At 40.5% G+C, this 19280-nt stretch overlaps 2 protein-coding genes across 2 annotated transcripts in view; one reads left to right on the top strand and one right to left on the bottom strand.

Moving 5' to 3' along the window:
- TRPC5 (transient receptor potential cation channel subfamily C member 5) overlaps positions 1-19280 on the bottom strand; it is a 352695-nt gene that overhangs the window by 137137 nt on the left and 196278 nt on the right. Inside the window, exon 3 of the mRNA XM_027534049.1 lies at positions 13043-13564. Coding sequence (XP_027389850.1) covers positions 13043-13564 — 522 coding nt within the window. The remainder of the gene's footprint in view (positions 1-13042; positions 13565-19280) is intronic.
- On the top strand, positions 1894-2662 carry TRPC5OS (TRPC5 opposite strand). Its single transcript, XM_027534619.1, has one exon. The coding sequence runs from the start codon at positions 1894-1896 to the stop codon at positions 2224-2226; it is 333 nt and encodes a 110-aa protein (XP_027390420.1). The 3' UTR covers positions 2227-2662.

Here is a 19280-nt window from a genome sequence, read left to right as displayed (position 1 = left end):
AGGCTTGCTGGGCTCCACTGTGGTCAGAACTGCTAGTAACAGGGCAAAGACAGATTTGGTAGTATCGTAAAAGAGTGACATGGATGGCTGCTTCCTAATATTCTCCACTAGAAAAATAACTTGACTGAGGCTGGAGAGAGGAAACCAGCCCAATTTGCAGGACTGATGGCTAGAAATTTAATATGTATATATGCCCAAGAAAACAACTGACCAAAAGTACATAGCTATACTGATCAGCTGTGGACTGGAGATACATATTCTAATAGAAAATTACAGACTGTTCTACTGCAGGAAAAACAATCTGGTGAAGGGAGATATGAAAATAAATCAATGAAAAGAATTTATCAATTCATGTAGGACATGTGCAAGCTCGTCAGAATGGAAAGACAGAATAATCTACTTAGAATAAGAGAGGAGACAATCTGACTGCACCTCCCCCCTAAAAAAAAAAAAGAAAAAAAAAAGCTAATTCTAGTCTTGGGAACTCCAAATCTCAAATCAGGCCCCTTGTCAGTTCAATTTAAAGTTGCAGATTGGGCATGTGAAACCTCAGGGCATGTGGACATGAACATTCTAAGTAGGTAGAAGAGAAAGAGTGTAAAAAAACCCTATGAATCAAACAAATGAGTAAGCAATATGAACTATGTCAAATTACTAAAAACTTGCATCCTCAACAAACTCATTTTTAAGGGGAGCAGAGGTTGGTAAGGGCTTCCCTGGTGGCTCAGATGGCAGAGAATCCGCCTGCAGTGCAGGAGACCTGGGTTCGAGCCATGGATTGGGAAGATCCCCTGGAGAAGGGAATGGCTACCCACTCCAGTATTCTGGCCTGGGATATTCCATGGACAGAAGAGCCTGGCAGACTACAGTCCATGGGGTCACAAAGAGTAGGACAAATGTGATATGTAGATTATCACTTACCTTACCTTACCTTATTATATACTGTAGATTATATTGGGCTGTTCTCTAGATTTCTAAACAAAGAATATTACCTTGAAGAAGTATAAATAAACTTAGGAATAGGGTTTGTAGAGTATACAAGATACACAGATGAGAATAGTATGACCTTGGCTTTAGGTAAATTTGGGAGAAATAACAGCTAGATATGGAATAGTGGCAGTGATAGGAAATGACCAAAGAACAAATCTTATAACAGAAGTTATACAAAAATTGGAAAAAGAGAATGTGGGACTTCAATTTGCCATAAATTCCCCAGACTACAGGGGCAATCAAAAACTTTAATGAATGGATTATTAAAAACACAGAAGGAATTTAGCAGCACCAGATATAAATGGCAATAAGAGAAAAAGTACTAATAAAAACACAATTAATTAAAAAGCTTAGTATATGTATCTTTCTCAATAGAGATGTTCAAGAAAGATAGATAGACTGCCTATGCTCACTTTGTTCTCATATCCCATAAGAAGCGGTAACAACCATGAGAGGTAGAAAGGGGACTGTGAGTAGCAGAGCCATCCAAAAAGGAGGAACAATAGCTAGTGGCACCCTTTCAACCTTATCCTATAGCCAGAACCTGTATGATGGATAAAAACTCAAGGATACTAACTTTATATTTCTCTTTTCTATTATTAGATCTGCTTTGCTGTTTTCTCTTGGCTGTGACAATCTGTCTGATTGTCATTATAATAGCAGTTCACTACCGATACAGACAAGAATACCATACATAAATTTTGCAGGAGGTTCACCAACTTTATCAGAAAGTACTGTAGGACCACTGGCCTCATTCTGTACTTGATCATCATTGTAATCATATCAACAGCCTCATTTCTCAACCAAACCAACCACTGCCAGCCTCACAGGATCCATTGTCACCAAGAACCCATTTACTATAGCTTCTAGTAATATTTTATTTACTGAAGAATGCAGAGAGGCATGGCGTCTACACCAGCCACTGTACTTATTGATGGACTTATTGACTGTATAGCCCAATTAATACGAATAGCTGAAGAGCTTTTACAGTTTATTACACAAGAACCAGTTCCTTGTATTGAGCAAAATGATGGAGCAGAAGAACCAGAAGTAGATGCTTTTCTTTCTGAGGAAGCTCCACTACCAGACCTTGCTGATCTCCTAGACTTAGAATCAATACTGACACCAAGAGAAGATGAAGACCTACTCTTTGATGTAGATCAAGCTCTGTTAGAAATAGGTGAATTATATGAAAAACAACTCGATAGTGTTAACAAGGAGTTGAGAAATGGCTAAGACCTCATGTACCCCCACCAACATGTGAGAACTATTCATTTCTTTGTTTTAAATATATTCAGAGTTTTCTGAATGTTAGCAATAAAAGTTTTTCTAGTTCTGCAGTTTGATTACTAATCTTTTATAGAACAAATTAATATTTTATTTACTTCTGGCAGAGGGTGGTCGTATTTGTGTAAAAAGCTCTGACTTTAGCATGTGGCTCTGTCTTTACCTGTTCTTGTTCTCTTGCTTGGGTTCCCGATAATAGGAGCAAACAACAACAAAGAAAAGAAACCCCTTATCTAACAATAGAGTGAAGACCTGATGAACTGTCTCACATCTTGGGACCCAGTTTCTACAATGAATGGAAACTAAAAGGGGAATATTCCCCAGGGTGGCATTATAGTGAATATATTCACGCTAACAAGACAATGAGTGAGTGAAAGTCGCTCAGTTGTGTCCGACTCTTTGCGACCCCAGTCCATGGAATTCTCCAGGTCAGAATACTGGAGTGGGTAGCTGTTCCCTTCTTTAGGGGTTCTTCCCAACTCAGGGATTGAACCCAGGTCATCTGCATTGCAGGGGGATTCTTTACCAGCTGAGCCACAAGGGAAGCCCAAGAATACTGGAGTGGGTAGTCTATCCCTTCTCCAGCGGATCTTCCCGACCCAGGGATCGAGCCAGGGTCTCCTACATTGCAGGTGGATTCTTTACCAACTGAGCTATCAGGGAAGCCCAGTATTGTGGCACTTTTACTTGAAAAAATATAACTACTTACTAGGCCATTCAGAAAGAAAGTGTTAGCTAAAGGATGCTATACCGGCCTGGGAGAAAAAAGTCTGAGAAAACAGCTATCTAACAGAGAATAAAACTTCAGAAAAGTTTACAGATAACTCTCGCCAGGAAGACACCTTTGAAAAAGCTGAGGCCGAGAAGTTCCAATGCAGTACTGACTGTTCCCTCAAATGCTGACCCATATCACAACTACTCTGTAACATTGTTCCTCAAATAGAAATGTCAAGTTACACCAAATAACGAGAGAGAAGTACTAGTACTAAAAGGGCTGGATAAAGGCCTAAAGAGGAGTGTTCACCTATGGAAAAGTCAAATGCTTATGGCATAGGCTTAGAGATGATGGTCCGTAAGTAGAAGCAGACAAAGTATACTTTCTTGGATATAACTGCATTTATAATGAATAGCTGATAGACTTATTATAAGGGAAACTGCTACAACTTTGACATGGAAATCTTTACTGAGAAATGGAAGCAATAAGAAACTGAAACAAAATGTACAGTTCAGTTCAGTCACTCAGTCATGTCCAAATCTTTGCGAACCCATGAATTGCAGCATGCCAGGCCTCCCTGTCCATCACCAACTTCCGGAGTTCACTCAAACGCACGTCCATCGAGTTCTCAGTGATGCCATCCAGCCATCTCATTCTCTGCCGTCCCCTTCTCCTCCTGCCCCCAATCCCTCCCAGCATCAGAGTCTTTTCCAATGAGTCAACTCTTCGCATGAGGTGGCCAAAGTACTGGAGTTTCAGCTTTAGCATCATTCCTTCCAAAGAACACCCAGGACTGATCTCCTTCAGAATGGACTGGTTGGATCTCCTTGCAGTCCAAGGAACTCTCAAGAGTCTTCTCCAACACCACAGTTCAAAAGCATCAATTCTTCGGCACTCAGCTTTCTTCACAGTCCAACTCTCACATCCATACATGACCACAGGAAAAACCATAGCCTTTACTAGATGGACTTCTGTTGGCAAAGTAATGTCTCTGCTTTTGAATATGCTATCAAGGTTGGTCATAACTTTCCTTCCAAGGAGTAAGCGTCTTTTAATTTCATGGCTGCAATCACCATCTGCAGTGATTTTGGAGCCCCCCAAAAATAAACTCTGACACTGTCTCCACTGTTTCCCCATCTATTTCCCATGAAGTGATGGGACCAGATGCCATGATCTTCATTTTCTGAATGTTGAGCTTTAAGCCAACTTTTTCACTCTCCTCTTTCATTTTCATCAAGAGGCTTTTTAGTTCCTCTTCACTTTCTGCCATAAGGGTGGTGTCATCTGCATATCTGAGGTTATTGATATTTCTCCCAGCAATCTTAATTCCAGCTTGTACTTATACAGTATAGTGATTCCCAATTTTTAAAAGTTATACTCCATTTACGGTATCCTAGGTAGTGCCATGGTAAAGAACCTGCCTGCCAGTGCAGGAGACCTGGGTTTGATCCCTGGGTCAGGAAGATCCTTTAGAGTAAGAAATGGCAACCTGCTCCAGTATTCTTGCCCGGGAAATTCCATGGAAAAAGGAGCCTGGCGGGCTACAGTTCATGGGGTCGTAAAGAGTTGGATATGACTGAGTGACTGAACACACACACACACACACCATCTTATAGTTATTATAAAATATTGGCTATATTCCTCATGTTGTACAATATACGCTTGTAGCTTATCTTATACCTAATAGTTTGTACATCTTACTCCTCTGCCCCTATCTTGCCCCTCCTTCCCCCTGTCTCCCCACTGGTAACCATTCTATATTTGTGAGTTCACTTAGTTTTTTTTAAATATCCACAAGCTTGTTGTATTTTTTTAGAGTCTATTTTGAAAATCAGAAGAACTAGGGAGCTAATGAAATATAACAATATGAGAAAGTTTCACAGTAGACTGCTATGTGGAAAGATTTATAGAATAAATGAGGATCCAGGAGACTTAGAGGGGTGATAAAAGACACAAAGAGGAGAAATAAAAGTTATATTACAAGCAACTACTGTGGATAATTACAAACCATATCAGACAGCAGACTGAGGGGCTTTCCTGTTGCAATAACTAGACAAACTGAGCCTTACTTGCCCAGGGTAAGTGACTCTATACACTGTGTCCAACATGGTAAATAATAGATGCAATACAATGGAACTCTGCCACAGTAACCTAAATAGAACAGTGGGAAAGCAAGAAGTAACCATTTATCCCCACCATTCCAATAAGAGCAGTTTTATAAGGAAAAATTAGTGATAAGAGTTGAAATATATATGTAGGAACCAAGAAGAAGAATAACAGAGGAATTGAATAGAAGTTAAAAGATAGAATCTATGCTTTAATTAAAGACTTAGAAACAGCCAGGGAAGATATACACTCTCCACTAGAAATTTGGACTTTAGGAAATTGGGCTATAATTTTGTGTCACAGTAAATCTCAAGGCATGAATACTTGCACAAGATCAGAAAACATATCCAAGGAGACACCATCAATCTGCTATGAATTTTATTTGGTGAGCAATTTAACTATAAATGGAAAGATCTGGTGCTCCTCAAGTATGATCAATACTGAAGGGTAGCTATTCTTCCAAGTAGAACTTTGGAATATGAACTTTATGACGATTCCACAGCAGATTAGTGTGAGCCTGTTAAAATTGTTAGTTGTAATGAAAGAACAAAATCAAGCATACTTACTCAGGCAAGTCATCAAAATATATCAAGCGAAATCTATGAGACTACTCCAGACATTGAAACAAGATAAAGCTTGAACCACCCTATAAAACAATAGTCAAACATGGTCCTTAAGTGTCAAACAAGGAGCTGCTACAACCTTGTAATGTGTGGAACTGTCTAGCCTCCTGGCTACATGAGTCACCTGGAAAGATTATACCACAATGGCACCTCAAGATTAGATAAAAATACATTGCAATGTTTGCTTTGATTGTGTGATTTTATGTGTTAAGGTGTGGGCTTCCCTGGTGGCTCAAGATGGTAAAGAATCAGCACGCAATATGAGAGACCTGAGTTGAATCCCTGTGTTGGGAAGATCCCTTGGAGGGAGGCAATGGCTACCCACTCCAGTATTCTAGTCTGGAGAATTCCATGAACAGAGGAATCTGGCAGGCTCCATGGGGTCACAAAGAGTTGGACATAACTGAGCGACTCACTTTGTTTTCAACCCTGCTCCAAGCAATGGATTGTTGTATTAAGTATGTTTGCTCTTATGGGGAAGAATTAGAATTAAAGTTAATAGTGATAAGAAATAAGAGTAAGAAATAAGAACATACTTAAGAATAAGAACTACTAGGGAAGATATTTTCAGGAGAGAGAATTAAAGTAACAAGTTGTCAACAGTTATGCAGCTCTTTGGGCTTTCCAGGTGGTGCTAGTGGTAAAGAACCTGCATGGAAATGCAGGAGACACGAGAGATACAGGTTCAGTCCCTAGGTCAGGAAGATTCCCTGGAGAAGGAAATTGCAACCTGCTTCAGCAGTTTTGCCTGGAGAATCACATGGACAGAGGAGCCTGGTGGGGTACAGTTCATAGTGTTGCAGAGTTGGACACAACTGAAGCAGCTTAGCATGCATGCAGCTGTTTATGGTGGCTTTGTCAGATAGATAGTCCTCAACAAATCTCTGAAATATACTCCATTCTTGTTTGTGAAATGATAGTTGTAATAACTTTTCTGCCTACTTTCAATGATGATAAGGAACACATAAAATGATACATTTTTCAAAGCTTTTGGTTGATATATCTGACAATGGGAAAGAGTATATGAAATCAGGACTTTTTAGGAAGAGTTACAAAATGTCAATATGAAAATACCTACAAGTCTATGTGACACATAAATATTATCCAGTAGTTTTACATTCATTTTCAAAGAGATTAGAGCTTTCTCATTTCATTGCTGCTGCAGCTAAGTCGCTTCAGTCGTGTCCGACTGTGTGACCCCATAGACGTCAGCCCACCAGGCTCCCCTATCCCTGGGATTCTCCAGGCAAGAGTACTGGAGTGGGTTGCTATTTCCTTCTCCAATGCATGAAAGTGAAAAGTGAAAGTGAAGTCTCTCAGTCATGCCCGACTCTTAGCGACCCCATGGACTGCAGCCTACCAGGCTCCTCCATCCACGGGACTTTCCAGGCAAGAGTACTGGAGTGGGGTGCCATTGCCTTCTGCATCTCATTTCACTGGATATCAGTAAATACACTTATAGTTGGAATAAGTTTTTGTTTCATTATTTTTAGCATTTTCTTCACCAAATTAAATTCTTCTTGGGAGTCTACTCAGTGCTGCTAGGAATAGTAATGAGGGAGAAAAAAAAAAACAACAATGAAAAAGCAGCCTTTCAAGAAATAGTGAATTATATGCCATTTAAGGCTAAGATTTTGTTCCCAAGGGAGTTATGTAACTCTGTGCATTTTTAACCCACTACTATCCAACTAGATTCATTTTTTACATCAAAGCTGGCTATTGTATTCTTGTATGGACAATCATATCTTAACACACTAGAGATATTTAGCCATTTTCTCTAGGGTATACTTCTTATTTTCTCAAGGCTCCTATCCCTCCAGGTGCCCTGGAGGAGGGCATGGCAACCCACTCCAGTATTCTTGCCTGGAGAATCGCCATGGACAGAGGAGCCTGGCAGGCTACAGTCCATAGGGTCACAAAGAGTCGGACATGACTGAGTGACTAAGAAAGCACATCCCTTCAGATCACATTTAAAACTTGTTTTTCTCCTAACAGTATAACCCTTAGCTCACAAACCAACCAACCAACCAACCAACAAAATTGTCCAAAAAGAAAAAAAACCTCTAGTTCCTGACACTACTTGAGAGTTATTTGTATTGACAGATACAACTGTTGGTCTCAAGGGTCAAATCTCTTGAGGGTAGTAGTCTTTGAAGGTGATCTCCATTTATACCCCTGAGGAATGAAACTGCATTTTAGCAAGGTAAGGAAAACCATTAAACTCTTTACCCCTTGTCACAGTTCCATCTTAATGACCCTAGTAAAATGCTGAAAGCTTCTCCAGAAGTATTTTTAGTTTAACACAAGTATTCATATAAAGTAGATCAGGCAGTCACAGGAAAAACAACTTCAGTGTTTCAGATTCCTTTAATCAAAGATGCCATTAACAAAATGTGTTGTTTAAAACACATGAATACACATGTCTCTAGATGATAAATTCTGGTAATACTAATCATTTTTAAATAGTTTTATTCTTAGTTAAACTTGGGGAAACTGGCCTTTCTTAAAACCATTATCTTCTCAATTTTTACTGTTGGCAACTCCTAACTTCCAGTTTTGGAAAATCAGTTGTGTTGCAGCTCATTTTATAGAGGAAAAAAAAATTTTTTTTTTTTGAATAAAGCTTTTTGGCTCCAGGTTTAAGAGACATAGAGACATATTTTCTGTTTGAAAGTTTTGATGTGAGCAGGCTTATCTTTGGGTACTTTTTCCTGGTGTATGAGTCTCTGATACTACTACCTTATAGTACATACACGTGTTGAGAAAATTTCCATTAATACTGGGAATTTCTGCCCTCTTGGAATCACAGCATGCTTTGAAAGAAGACTGAACAATGTGTCAGCAGGCATGACACTATAAAGTGGAGAAGTGGTAGATCTGCTTTTTCCTACTCTTGAGTATAGAGACTGAGAAGTGACCTACCTGTTCTTAAAGATAGACTCCCCATGGTCCAACTGGAATCAAGCATGGAATCAAGTATGGAAAAGAAGACAAAATTTCTCTTTTAGCTCAGTTGTCCCATTCCCATCTAGAGGTTGTTTCTCCTTTGAACAATTCTGGTCCTGGGAGATAATTCTTGTCTAGCCTTCTTCAGAGCCTCAAGGTCATCTGGAAAAACTGGCCTTTAAAAAAATGTCCATTTGTTTAGGGGCTTGCAAAATGCAACTCTCAAATTGAATGTGTCCCATCAGACCCTGGAGGGTGACTCACTTAGATATGAATGTATTTTTCTTCTTGATGAGTAAGCATATATAAATATATGCCTCTAAGGAATTTGAGGAATTTTATACAACCTAGAAAAGCTGAATTCATTTGCTATAGATATAATAGAAGGGTAAAGTTTATATTCATTTATTTATGTCTATCACATTCTGCATAAGGAGAATTTGTATGATGAAAATTGGTGATCAAGTGTATTGTATAATGTGATAAATTATCAAGACAATGACTTTTTTATGCTTGTGGCCTAAGCACTGTATGTTTCACTTTTGTAATGACTGCTGCTGCTGCTGCTGCTAAGTCTCTTCAGTTGTGTCCGACTCTGTGAGACCCATAGACGGCAGCCCACCAGGCTCTGCCATCCCTGGGATTCTCCAGGCAAGAACACTGGAGTGAGTTGCCATTTCCTTCTCCAACGCATGAAAGTGGAAAGTGAAAGTGAAGTCGCTCAGTAAGTGTCCAACTCCTCGTGAACCCATGGACTGCAGCCTACCAGACTCCTCTGTCCATGGATTTTCCAGGCAAGAGTACTGGAGTGGGTTGCCATTGCCTTCTCCGTCTTCCTTAGATCAAGAGCTTTTAAGAATAAGTGCTCACTGACACCTGAATTATTACTAGCTCACCAGGTCTGTGTTCCTTCCAAACACACTAAACTTGAAATTATAAAAACACCCCAGAAATAAAGTCATTGCTGATTTGTTCAAGGTGAGAGTATACAGTCTTAAACTAGACATTGGATTTGAATAGAAAACAATTAGAGACTATACTCACTTGAGGCTCAATGGAACTGCAGATTAAGAAAAAAAAAGAAACTTTATTTCACAGATTGGGAAGGATTATAGAGTTGTTTAGTGGAAATCACAACTCAGAAGAGGTTTCTAGATTTTGATGAGTATAAATCATGTTTTATATTCTGGAAGCAGTGTCTTTAGAGTGCAAACCTTAAGATAGTGTCTTTAGAGTGTAAACCTTAAGATATATCTGAATTCTCAAGCTTACCCTGCTTTTGTAACTTTGAAAAGAAACTAAAGTAAAACTTATCTATGATCATTGTTAAGATAACTTACCTTTGAAAATGTGGAGCTAAATATATAAATTCTAAATTCTGAAGTCTCTGGCCATGGGACTAAATTTTGGGCCATATTTGAGTTTATATGACTCTATGAGGGTATATTTTTCATGATATCATTGACATTGAAGTTGAGAGTCACTCACTATCCTTGCTTTATTTGCCACAAACCTGGAATTGGGGTTTGATGTGCTCTGACTGATATAGTTCCGTCTATCAAATTCCAAAGTTCTCACTGATTTGATTCACAATGATGAGAGAGTATCACCAGACCTAAAATTGTTTATCTTTGCAAAAATACAGTGCTTTTTGGATTACCTTTGTATTACTGCTGAATATCCATAATTTTAATAGCTAAAAGATGCTACTTTGCCAGTGTTATGGATGAAAACTAATGTGGTCTGCAAAATATGAAACTCTGCATGGGCTCACTATTGAAAGAAAAAGTAAACACCTCTGAAGTTTTCCATCTTCAAAAAATGACTTGTAATGGTCATGATTGCACAAGAACCTGAATCTACTTAATGTCACTGAACTGTAAACTTAAAAATTGGTTAAAGTGGTAAATTTCATGTTATGAATATTTTACCACAAGTAAACAAATGATACTTTCTACTTTAATGTACATAGCAAGTAGACCCTGAGACCAATTTTGGGGTCTCTGATGCTTAACTGAGAGAGCAAAAAGAAATGTAACCTTTTGCCATACTCAGGTTGGTATAAGGATAGTTGAGAAATATATCATATGAATGTATAGAAACATGGAGGTATTCTGTAATAATTTAATAGTAATAAGAGAAATTATGAAATAAGGGATATAGGGGACAAAGTTTTAGAAAAGAGAAAGGGCTAAAATATGAGGGAAAAAATGATAAGAAGGTTAATAAGGACTGGAGGACAGTGAATGTAGAACCCAAGGGTGATACCATGGGCATATGCTAAGAAGATCCCCAGGAGAATGAGGAAGTCATCACAGTGGTTTCCAAATGGAGCAGTAACTAAAATTGGAAAATGAAGATAGTTATATGAGCAGAATGGATCAAGTGATAAAATAGTTGGGAGATGATCTACTAATACAAAATTGATAAAATATTTTAATGAAACTGAAAATGCTTTGTCAATTTTCAGGCGTATAAGGGCCTAAAATTATGAAGTTTATCTGCTATCTAGTGAGGTAAGGAGTGCAAACTTTAGGTATATTCTGTAATATCTTGTTTTAACACTTCTATTCCCACTATCCATCCATTTTGCCATCTGGAAGCAATTCATACTCTAAAAGTACTTGTGGTTTTTCTTCTTAAAGTATTATAACAATTTATGTAAAGTGAAAACTACACTGAAACCATAATGTACATCATTAATGGAAATACATATATAAAAGTGAAGAAAAGTCAATTTGACCTTACAGCAGACAACTGCTATTACATATCAATAGTAGGGTAATGAGAGGGAGGGGTAAGGGAGAGGATGACCATTACTATATCTATTACCTACAATTTTAGTACATAGAATCAGATCATATACCATGGGTACACAGTGTGTAACAATGAAAATTAATAATAATATTTATTGAATACCTAATATATACTGAATTTTGTACTATGCATGAGTACATTAGCTGTCTTATTTTACTTAAACTTTATATTTCTCTAAGGAGGTAAGTAATCTATTATCCTATTTTTCAGAAGAGAAAAGTGAGGTTGAGTCACTTCAGGCTTAATTAAATAACTTAAAGCAAGTAATTGCAAAAACAGGATAAGGAGACTCAGGGGTGGGTCTATCCATTTACTGTCCCACCCAGTGAAGCCCTTTCAATCTCCCATGTTGCTCTTTTGTCATATCTTGTACCCTTCAAGATCACCCCGGTACTCATGTCTGCCTCATTTCAGAGGGAGAGTGTCTTTTTTTCTTGTCTGAGAGAAAGGGACCAAGTGAGCACACATGTAATTTGCCTCAGAGCCTGGACCCGTGAAGGGATGGCTCTACTCACTGCCCTTCAGATAAGCACTTCTTGGTTCAACCCAATTGAATCTGACTCCAGGAACCACTGGAAGAGAGAGAGAACTGGACATTAAAGTAGATTTATTTTCATAACAGCCCTGTGAAATGGAGGAACAATTGTCACATCCATTTTATGAGAAAACTAATGTCCTCAAATTTGAAAGAGTTTCTTCAGGTCATAGAGCTGAAGGCCACTCCATCCCCGGCTGTTCTGGTTACACAGTCGCTGCTCTTTCTACCATGCTTCCTCCTTAAAGAGCTAAATGAAGCCTGCTAGAAGTCTTCCCCAAATTGTTTGATAAGATGGCAAATAACTGCACTGGCTTGACTGTGAATGTGGCCAAGCTGGAAAGTAAAGCCTCTCTTGATGTGATCTGCTTGACCTGACCTACCTCAAAGAGGTCAACCCTAACAGTTTGGAAGTCACACCATCAAAGATGGTACTCAGCCTTTTGTAGAACCACACACCCTGAGTGTGACTCCATCTTTCAAATGTGGATCTCAGTTTTCTTGCCAAAGGGCTGCCAAGGACTTAGTTCTGTTAACAACTACCAGCATGCAGACAGTGAGCCCTCTGTGATGACTGTTGCCCTGGTCCCAGTATATAGGGTAGGGTCCTTTCTGTGTGTTCTCAGAAGTTCTTCCTCAGAGCCCTTATGTTAGTTTGTAATTATATATTCACCAACATGATCATTTATGTACTGTCTACTGCTAGCTTGTAAGTTCCATGAAGGTAGGGTTGTGCTTGTTTTATGTATCCTGAACCCCTAAAACAGTGCTGAATAAGCTTTTGTTGAATGAATGAATGCTTTCCCATCATAGAATCAGATTTTCCCCTAATTATCTGTCCATAAAGAAAATACTCAGAGGTTGTATGTGTCTTGGATAAATATGGACCTCATTGTTTTTGAAGCCTGTCTAACTGTTTGTTTGGTGGAGAGCAAAGCTATAGGACAATGCTTATTCTTGCTCTGCCACTCTGAACTCTGGAGGACTTAAGCTTCTCCAAAAGCAGAGAAGAGCTCAGCTTACCTCTTTCTGGTGATATTTGATGGCCACCTTCAGCTTGGCTAGATCATGGTACTTTTGAGGGTCAAGCTCTTCACTGTGGTCATCTCGATGGTTGAGGATGATCTCCAGTTCCCGGGAGCTCCGAGCCTGGTCCAGCAGGTCTTTGGCAAAGAGCTTGCACTGCTGGGAGAGCTCCTCGTACTCAGCCTTGAACTCATTCTCCACCTTGCTAAGCTCCTTGAGCTCCCAGCCCAGGCGGAAGGCAGTTAGGATGGGATCCTCACTTGATAAGGCGATGAGTGAGGGACTTGCCAAGGCTTTATAGATGTTCAGTCGGGAGCGGGAGTGGCGCAGGCTGTCTACCTCTGAACTGGACACACACTCCACACAGTTGCAGCGGATCTGGTGGGGCCGGGGAATAGTGACCCGTTTTTGGACGAGCAGTTTGATGATCTCGTAGTTGTTGGTGTGGGCAGCCAGCATGATGGGAGTAATGTCCGGTGTGAACTCAGAGAACTGAGTGTCCATCATAAGAGTGGGGACCTAGGTACATGAAAATGAAAACAAACAAACAAACATAATAGCGTAAGATTAAGGCTTGGAGCACAGAGCCCATCAAATGTTAATGATTCAGGAACTGGGGTCACCAGTTTTTCGGACAGTTCTTCTTATAATAGCTAGTTGTAAAATCCTTACCTGGTGGCTCAGATGGTAAAGAATCTGCCTGTAATGCAGGAGACCTGGGTTTGATCCCTGGGCTAGAAGATCCCCAGGAGAAGGGAATGGCAACCCACTCCAGTATTCTTGTCTATAGAATTCTACAGACAGATGAGCTTGGCGGGCTACAGTCCATAGCATCACAAAGAGTTGGACACAACTGAGTGACTAACACACACACACATGCCAGGCATACTTTGGATATATTTACTCATTTAATCCCCACAACGACCTTATAAGGTAAATATTCTCCCCAAATGAAGAATTTGAGGCACACAGAGTTTAAAGAAGGTTATTCAGCTTTACATGCAGAGCCAGGATTCAACCTCAGACAATATGGCTCTTAAAATATGCCAGTTCTGTCTTAGGCACAATGAGAGATGTGGGGCTTCCCAGGTGGCACTAGTGGTAAAGAAGCCACCTGCCAGTGCCGGAGATGTAAGAGACGTGGGTTCGATTCCTGGGTTGGGAAGATCCCATGGAGGAGGGAATGGCAACACACTCCAATATTCTTGCCTGGGGAATCTCATGGACAGAGGAGCCTGGTGGGCTACAGTCCATGGAGTCACAAAGAGTCTGACATGACTGATGTGATTTAGCATACACATGCATGCCGGGAGCCATCGTGAGGAACTCTGCCCGTGCAAAGGTCATGAGGAAGGAGGCCCAGCATATGCAAAGGTGGGACCGAGCCTCAGGAGTCCCCCTGGAAATCCTCGAGCACCTACCCCCAAAACCAGAGTCTGCCTACTTTACTGCTTTGTGCTCTCACCTACACCTCTGACTTTATAGGAGGCTGTCCCCCACCACCTCTCTCTGAAAAAGTTAACTTACAGCTCCAGTTGATAAAGTTCCTGGGTGTGACAAGAGTGTTTCAACCTACAAACTCCTTTGGAAGTCCTCTAGCCTGCCTGAACAGGTTCTTCCGGCCACATGTGATTGTTCACAGCCTCCCAGCCGTGAGAGGTATTGAGATGTTCTAAACTGTCTAAATACAGATTTCTTTGAACAGGTAAAAGATTGATTAGAAATAGTATTGGTGAAGGGTTTTTCACTTGTTGGGCCAATGTTTGCTGCTAAATTTCCATATCCCTTACCTACTGTGTCCCTGGCAGTGTATTGATTAATATAATTAGTGTATATAAATGTAAGTAGTAGCTTTAATGTTTGTAACCTTGGACCCTTGAGTTAATTCTTTTTCTTGTTATAGCCCACCACACCTTTGCCCTATAGGAATACAACTTTATCTAATGCTTTCGGAGGGTGGTGCCTGACTTTAGAATAATCACCTTTAGAGAAAAATAAGTTTTCTGAAGAAAGGGTCATAAAATGTTAACAGGCCTCTTGGCCAGAAGATGATGTGAATCACCTAAATTTTGCATATGATAAGTTTGCAGGAAGAAAGCCTGGCTTAATGCTGACTCTACTCCTTCCCCAATTATACTCTATGCACAACTTAAGGTATAAAAACTACTTTAGAAAATAAAGTGCGGGCCTTGTTCACTGAAACTTGGTCTCCCCATGTCGTTCTTTCTCTCACCTTCTGGCTGAATTCCCATCTGGAGCGTGGAGGCTCATCAAGCTTACTAATTATGCCTGGGCTTCTAAGATCTGACCAGGGAGGCCTTAGTGTCTCCTCTCCTTCAGGAGAATGGGAGGACACCTGTGGCCTACGTAGGTGACGTAAATTCCTTGCCTTGGAATTTTATTAGCTTTCCACGTAAACCAAGTTATTCAGCCTCTTTTCTCCACTGAATATTCCTGCTGAGCTATCCTTATTCTGTTACTCTTTATATCTCTGATTAATATTTAATTAAAGCTATTGTATCCAGTTCACCGACACCGTCCCTGCTTTGAATTCCCTGGATCCACCGGGGCTGGACCCCGGCACATGCATGCACAGAGAAGTGAAGGACATTTTTCTTGGAACTTGGTTAGGTAGATCAGACTTACATATATTGGTAAGTAGGAGTATGTGTTCATTCCAAATGAGCAGTAGAGACTGCAGAAATATTTGTTTGAAAGGTTAAAGACAACCAGTGATCTTAAAGATTATGTCACTAAATCAAGCCCTGGGGGCTGAAGAGAAGACATTCCCAAATTGTGACCCTGACTTTGTAACTTGAGTGGACAAAGACCAAGGCCAGACAGTAATCCTCCAGCTTCCTGTAGACCCCAGCAAAATAGAGAGAATCTGTTATTATCAGGGAGAATTACTCTGTAAATGAGGACCTCTAGGCTGGAGGGATGGGATGAAAGTGAAAGCCGCTCAGTCGTGTCTGATTCTTTGCTACCCCATGGACTGTAGCCCTCCAGGCTCCTCTGTCCATGGAATTTTTCAGGCAAGAATACTGGAGTGGGTTGCCATTCCCTTCTCCAGGGCATTTTCCCAACCCAGGGATTGAACCTGGGCCTCCTGCATTGCAGGCAGATTCTTTACCATCTGAAGGATGAGTTACCAATAGCAAAAAGAGATCTGATAAAATTGGTATGTCCATTATGTGAGGCTTTGTGTAAATAGCAGCTATAGGTGAAAGGCATGGGGTTCTTTGGGTATTCATGATCATATACTTCTGGGTGAGTGTACAGATCCAAATCAATGAATTAAAAAAAGAATCTTTCAACTTGAAAATGTGCCTTTTGGGATATGCTACACCCAACAGAAGAGTCTCAGTGTTGTAGAATCTGGATCTAGATCATGAGGAGGACTGGAATAGTCTGAGAACATTTCATGGAGGGGTGGAGGTTCTGAGGATGCAAAGCATGGATAAAATTCCAGGAGATTGTAAAATATTGATCTGAATACATTTTTTTTTTAAAGCAAAGCTCCAAATACTCAGTTTAACTGCGGAGAACAAAAGAATGTGGATAATGGAGATTCTCATAGAATAGACAAATACTATTTTTAATTGCTAGTTTCTTTTGACTCTTAAAAATAATTTTGGAAACCCATGGTTGCTGGCAAACTGACAAAAGGATGAGTTGTAATTTTCATCATCTTTGCCTCCTTCCCACCTTGGATGAGGCTTTCCCAAACAGGGCAATGGCCAGAAACCTGGGAGTGGGAGAAAAATGGTGGAGAAGTTTGCCAGGAATCTGTTTCCTTCATGGGGTGGTTGCATCAGCCTTTGAATAGTAGAGAAGTGGCTGCACATTGGTCATCAATTGCTTGGATGGAGCAGCAAGTAAACATTGTTAAACATTTAGAGGGAGCAGCTACCAACAAGATAGCAGGAAGTGAGCAACTGACTCATAAAGTAAATTGGACACAGGAAAGAATAATCTCAGAAATTAACATAAGCCTGCAGGCTAAAGCAGAAGTAGGTCTGAGTGGGCCTAGTAATGAACGTAAACACAACAACTGGCATAAAGCCTAGAATTGGGCCAGATGACAAGTGAGCCATGTATCATAGACTGCCTGGGAAGAAAGGAGCTCAGACCCAGAATCTGTCCCTCCTTGGTGCACAGGGGCATTTCTTAATCTCTGTCATGATCTCAAGGCTAGAGATGGGGGGTGGAGGGAAGATGACTGGCAGCACAGAATTCCCTGGGTTAGACTGGAGGTACGAGTCTATTCCTTCTCACGATGTTCTTCCTGTTCACTCCCTCTACCCACTTCCTTGCTCTTTCTTTTCTAACTCTTTTCCCTTCTCCTCTATGTCAATGCTGACACACGTGTCCAAGACACAGAATGGTACTTGTGGATAATGCTTAGCCCCATTTGTGTCATGGAGCTGAAAGGTTGCTATGCCTAGAGTATGACATGCTTTCCAGAGCCATCTGAATCCATTGTCGTTGACTGGGTGCTCAACAAGGAGCCTCTGATTATCCATTTGTCTTTCTGGGTACAAAACAACAGAGAGTAAAGTTTTTCAAAAGGAACTGGTCTTCAGTGGCTAACCATGTCCTCCTACCAAGATTGCCTTTTCTCCTCCAGTCAGCCCTATCATTCCCAGATTGCCACACCCACCTCATTCGTTGCTCTCTGTATGTATATCCTTGAGGGATCCCCTGTGTGGATCCCCACTTCTCTGCCAGTCAAGGGCCATTGTAAGCCCTGACTTCTTCCATAGATCTTCCCCTTAACTTGATCCCATCCCTCATTGACCACCCAGATGTTGTGGGCACTAGGTTACATCCAAGATAGCACTCTTCTGAGGTGGGCTTATATTTGTCTATATTTCCTATATGTATTTTTTGGTTCCTCAATAAGGTTGTGAGGTCTCCAAAGGCAGAGCTGTCTTAGTCTGCTCTTGTTTTCCCCATAGCATCTAGAACAGTATTAGACATACAGCAGGCACTCAGCTAAAAGGAAACTCAGTGTCCTATTCTCAAATTAAGAAGCCGACTTTTGTTTACAAGCCTGGCTCCCACAATTGGAATCAATGTGAGCTAGTGTCCTTGGGTCTTTTCTTTCTATGTTCAGCTAAGAAGGAAGACATTTTAAGACTCTAAGGAAGATAAGTAGATAGGCTCTATATGGATGAGTCTATGACTTTCTATATGAATACCCTGAGGTTACAAACACCTAGGACAATCCCTGCTTGTCATTTTTACAATGCTATTACTCTAAGATGGAGCCTCTGATCCAAAGACTACAGATTTCTACTCCTCTTCCCCGCTCTGCATCTTCTCATTCTGCTACTCATCCCTCTCTAGACTGTGCAGGTACCATGGATTATCACCAGGACAACCATGTAAAGAGAGAGTCTATAATTAGGATCAGAGGTTTCTGATAATAATCAGGACTTTGTAATATGGTCTGCAACAAGGGCCAAAGAGATAACAGGTAACAGAATTAAGAGCTAAGTGAGGGTGCAGATGCATTATTTGCGTGAGTGAATGGTAGAAATGGGTGAGCTGTGGAGCATGTGCCCTCTCAAAGGGGGCATCTGCCTCTCCATTCCTTGCTCCCATATGCATGAATGAAGGGCTGGTGTTGTAATTTTTCAAGAGAAGTAGAAATGTGGATCTGGAGGTAGCTTTTCCTACAGTCTTCAATGTTGGCTCAAAAAAGTTAAAGATAGTGTGCAGGCCAAACAAAATACATGTATGAGGCAATTTAGGCCAGAGTGAGCCAGTGTGTGACCTTTAAGCTAGCAGAGAAGTTGTGAGACTAAGGAGGGATGGGAGAGAATGCTAGACATTTAGACCAGGGCCAGATAATAAAAGGCCTCATATGCTATGAGAAGGAACTTAATATGATCTATTGACCATAGGGAGCCATTGAAGAGTTTTAATCAGGAAAGTAGCATGGTTGAACAAGTGTTTTACAAAGATCAGTTTGGCTAAATTGTGGGGAATTGGCAGAGGTATGTGTGCTGATAAATATTTAACAAGTAGCTTTCCACTTTAAAAAATCTTGATTTATAGTGTTTGCCAGTTTTTGTGGTGTAAATACTCCCACTGTGGCCAGTTTCAAGCTACCAATATGACATCCTGGAAGATAGTTGGGAGAGATGCACACAACCAATCCTTACCAGCTGGTATAAGCCAGCTCCAGCAAATCATTGGATAAGTTTCAGAAAGATAAGACTAGTTA

This window comes from Bos indicus x Bos taurus, chromosome X (assembly GCF_003369695.1).
Source record: "Bos indicus x Bos taurus breed Angus x Brahman F1 hybrid chromosome X, Bos_hybrid_MaternalHap_v2.0, whole genome shotgun sequence".
Lineage (NCBI taxonomy): Eukaryota > Metazoa > Chordata > Mammalia > Artiodactyla > Bovidae > Bos > Bos indicus x Bos taurus.
Note: the sequence above shows the minus strand (reverse complement) of the source record. Positions and strands in the feature narration are given on the sequence as shown.

Coding starts and splice junctions, on each gene's coding strand:
- TRPC5OS (XM_027534619.1), top strand. CDS start 1,894: ATGGCGTCTACACCAGCCACTGTACTTATTGATGGACTTATTGACTGT.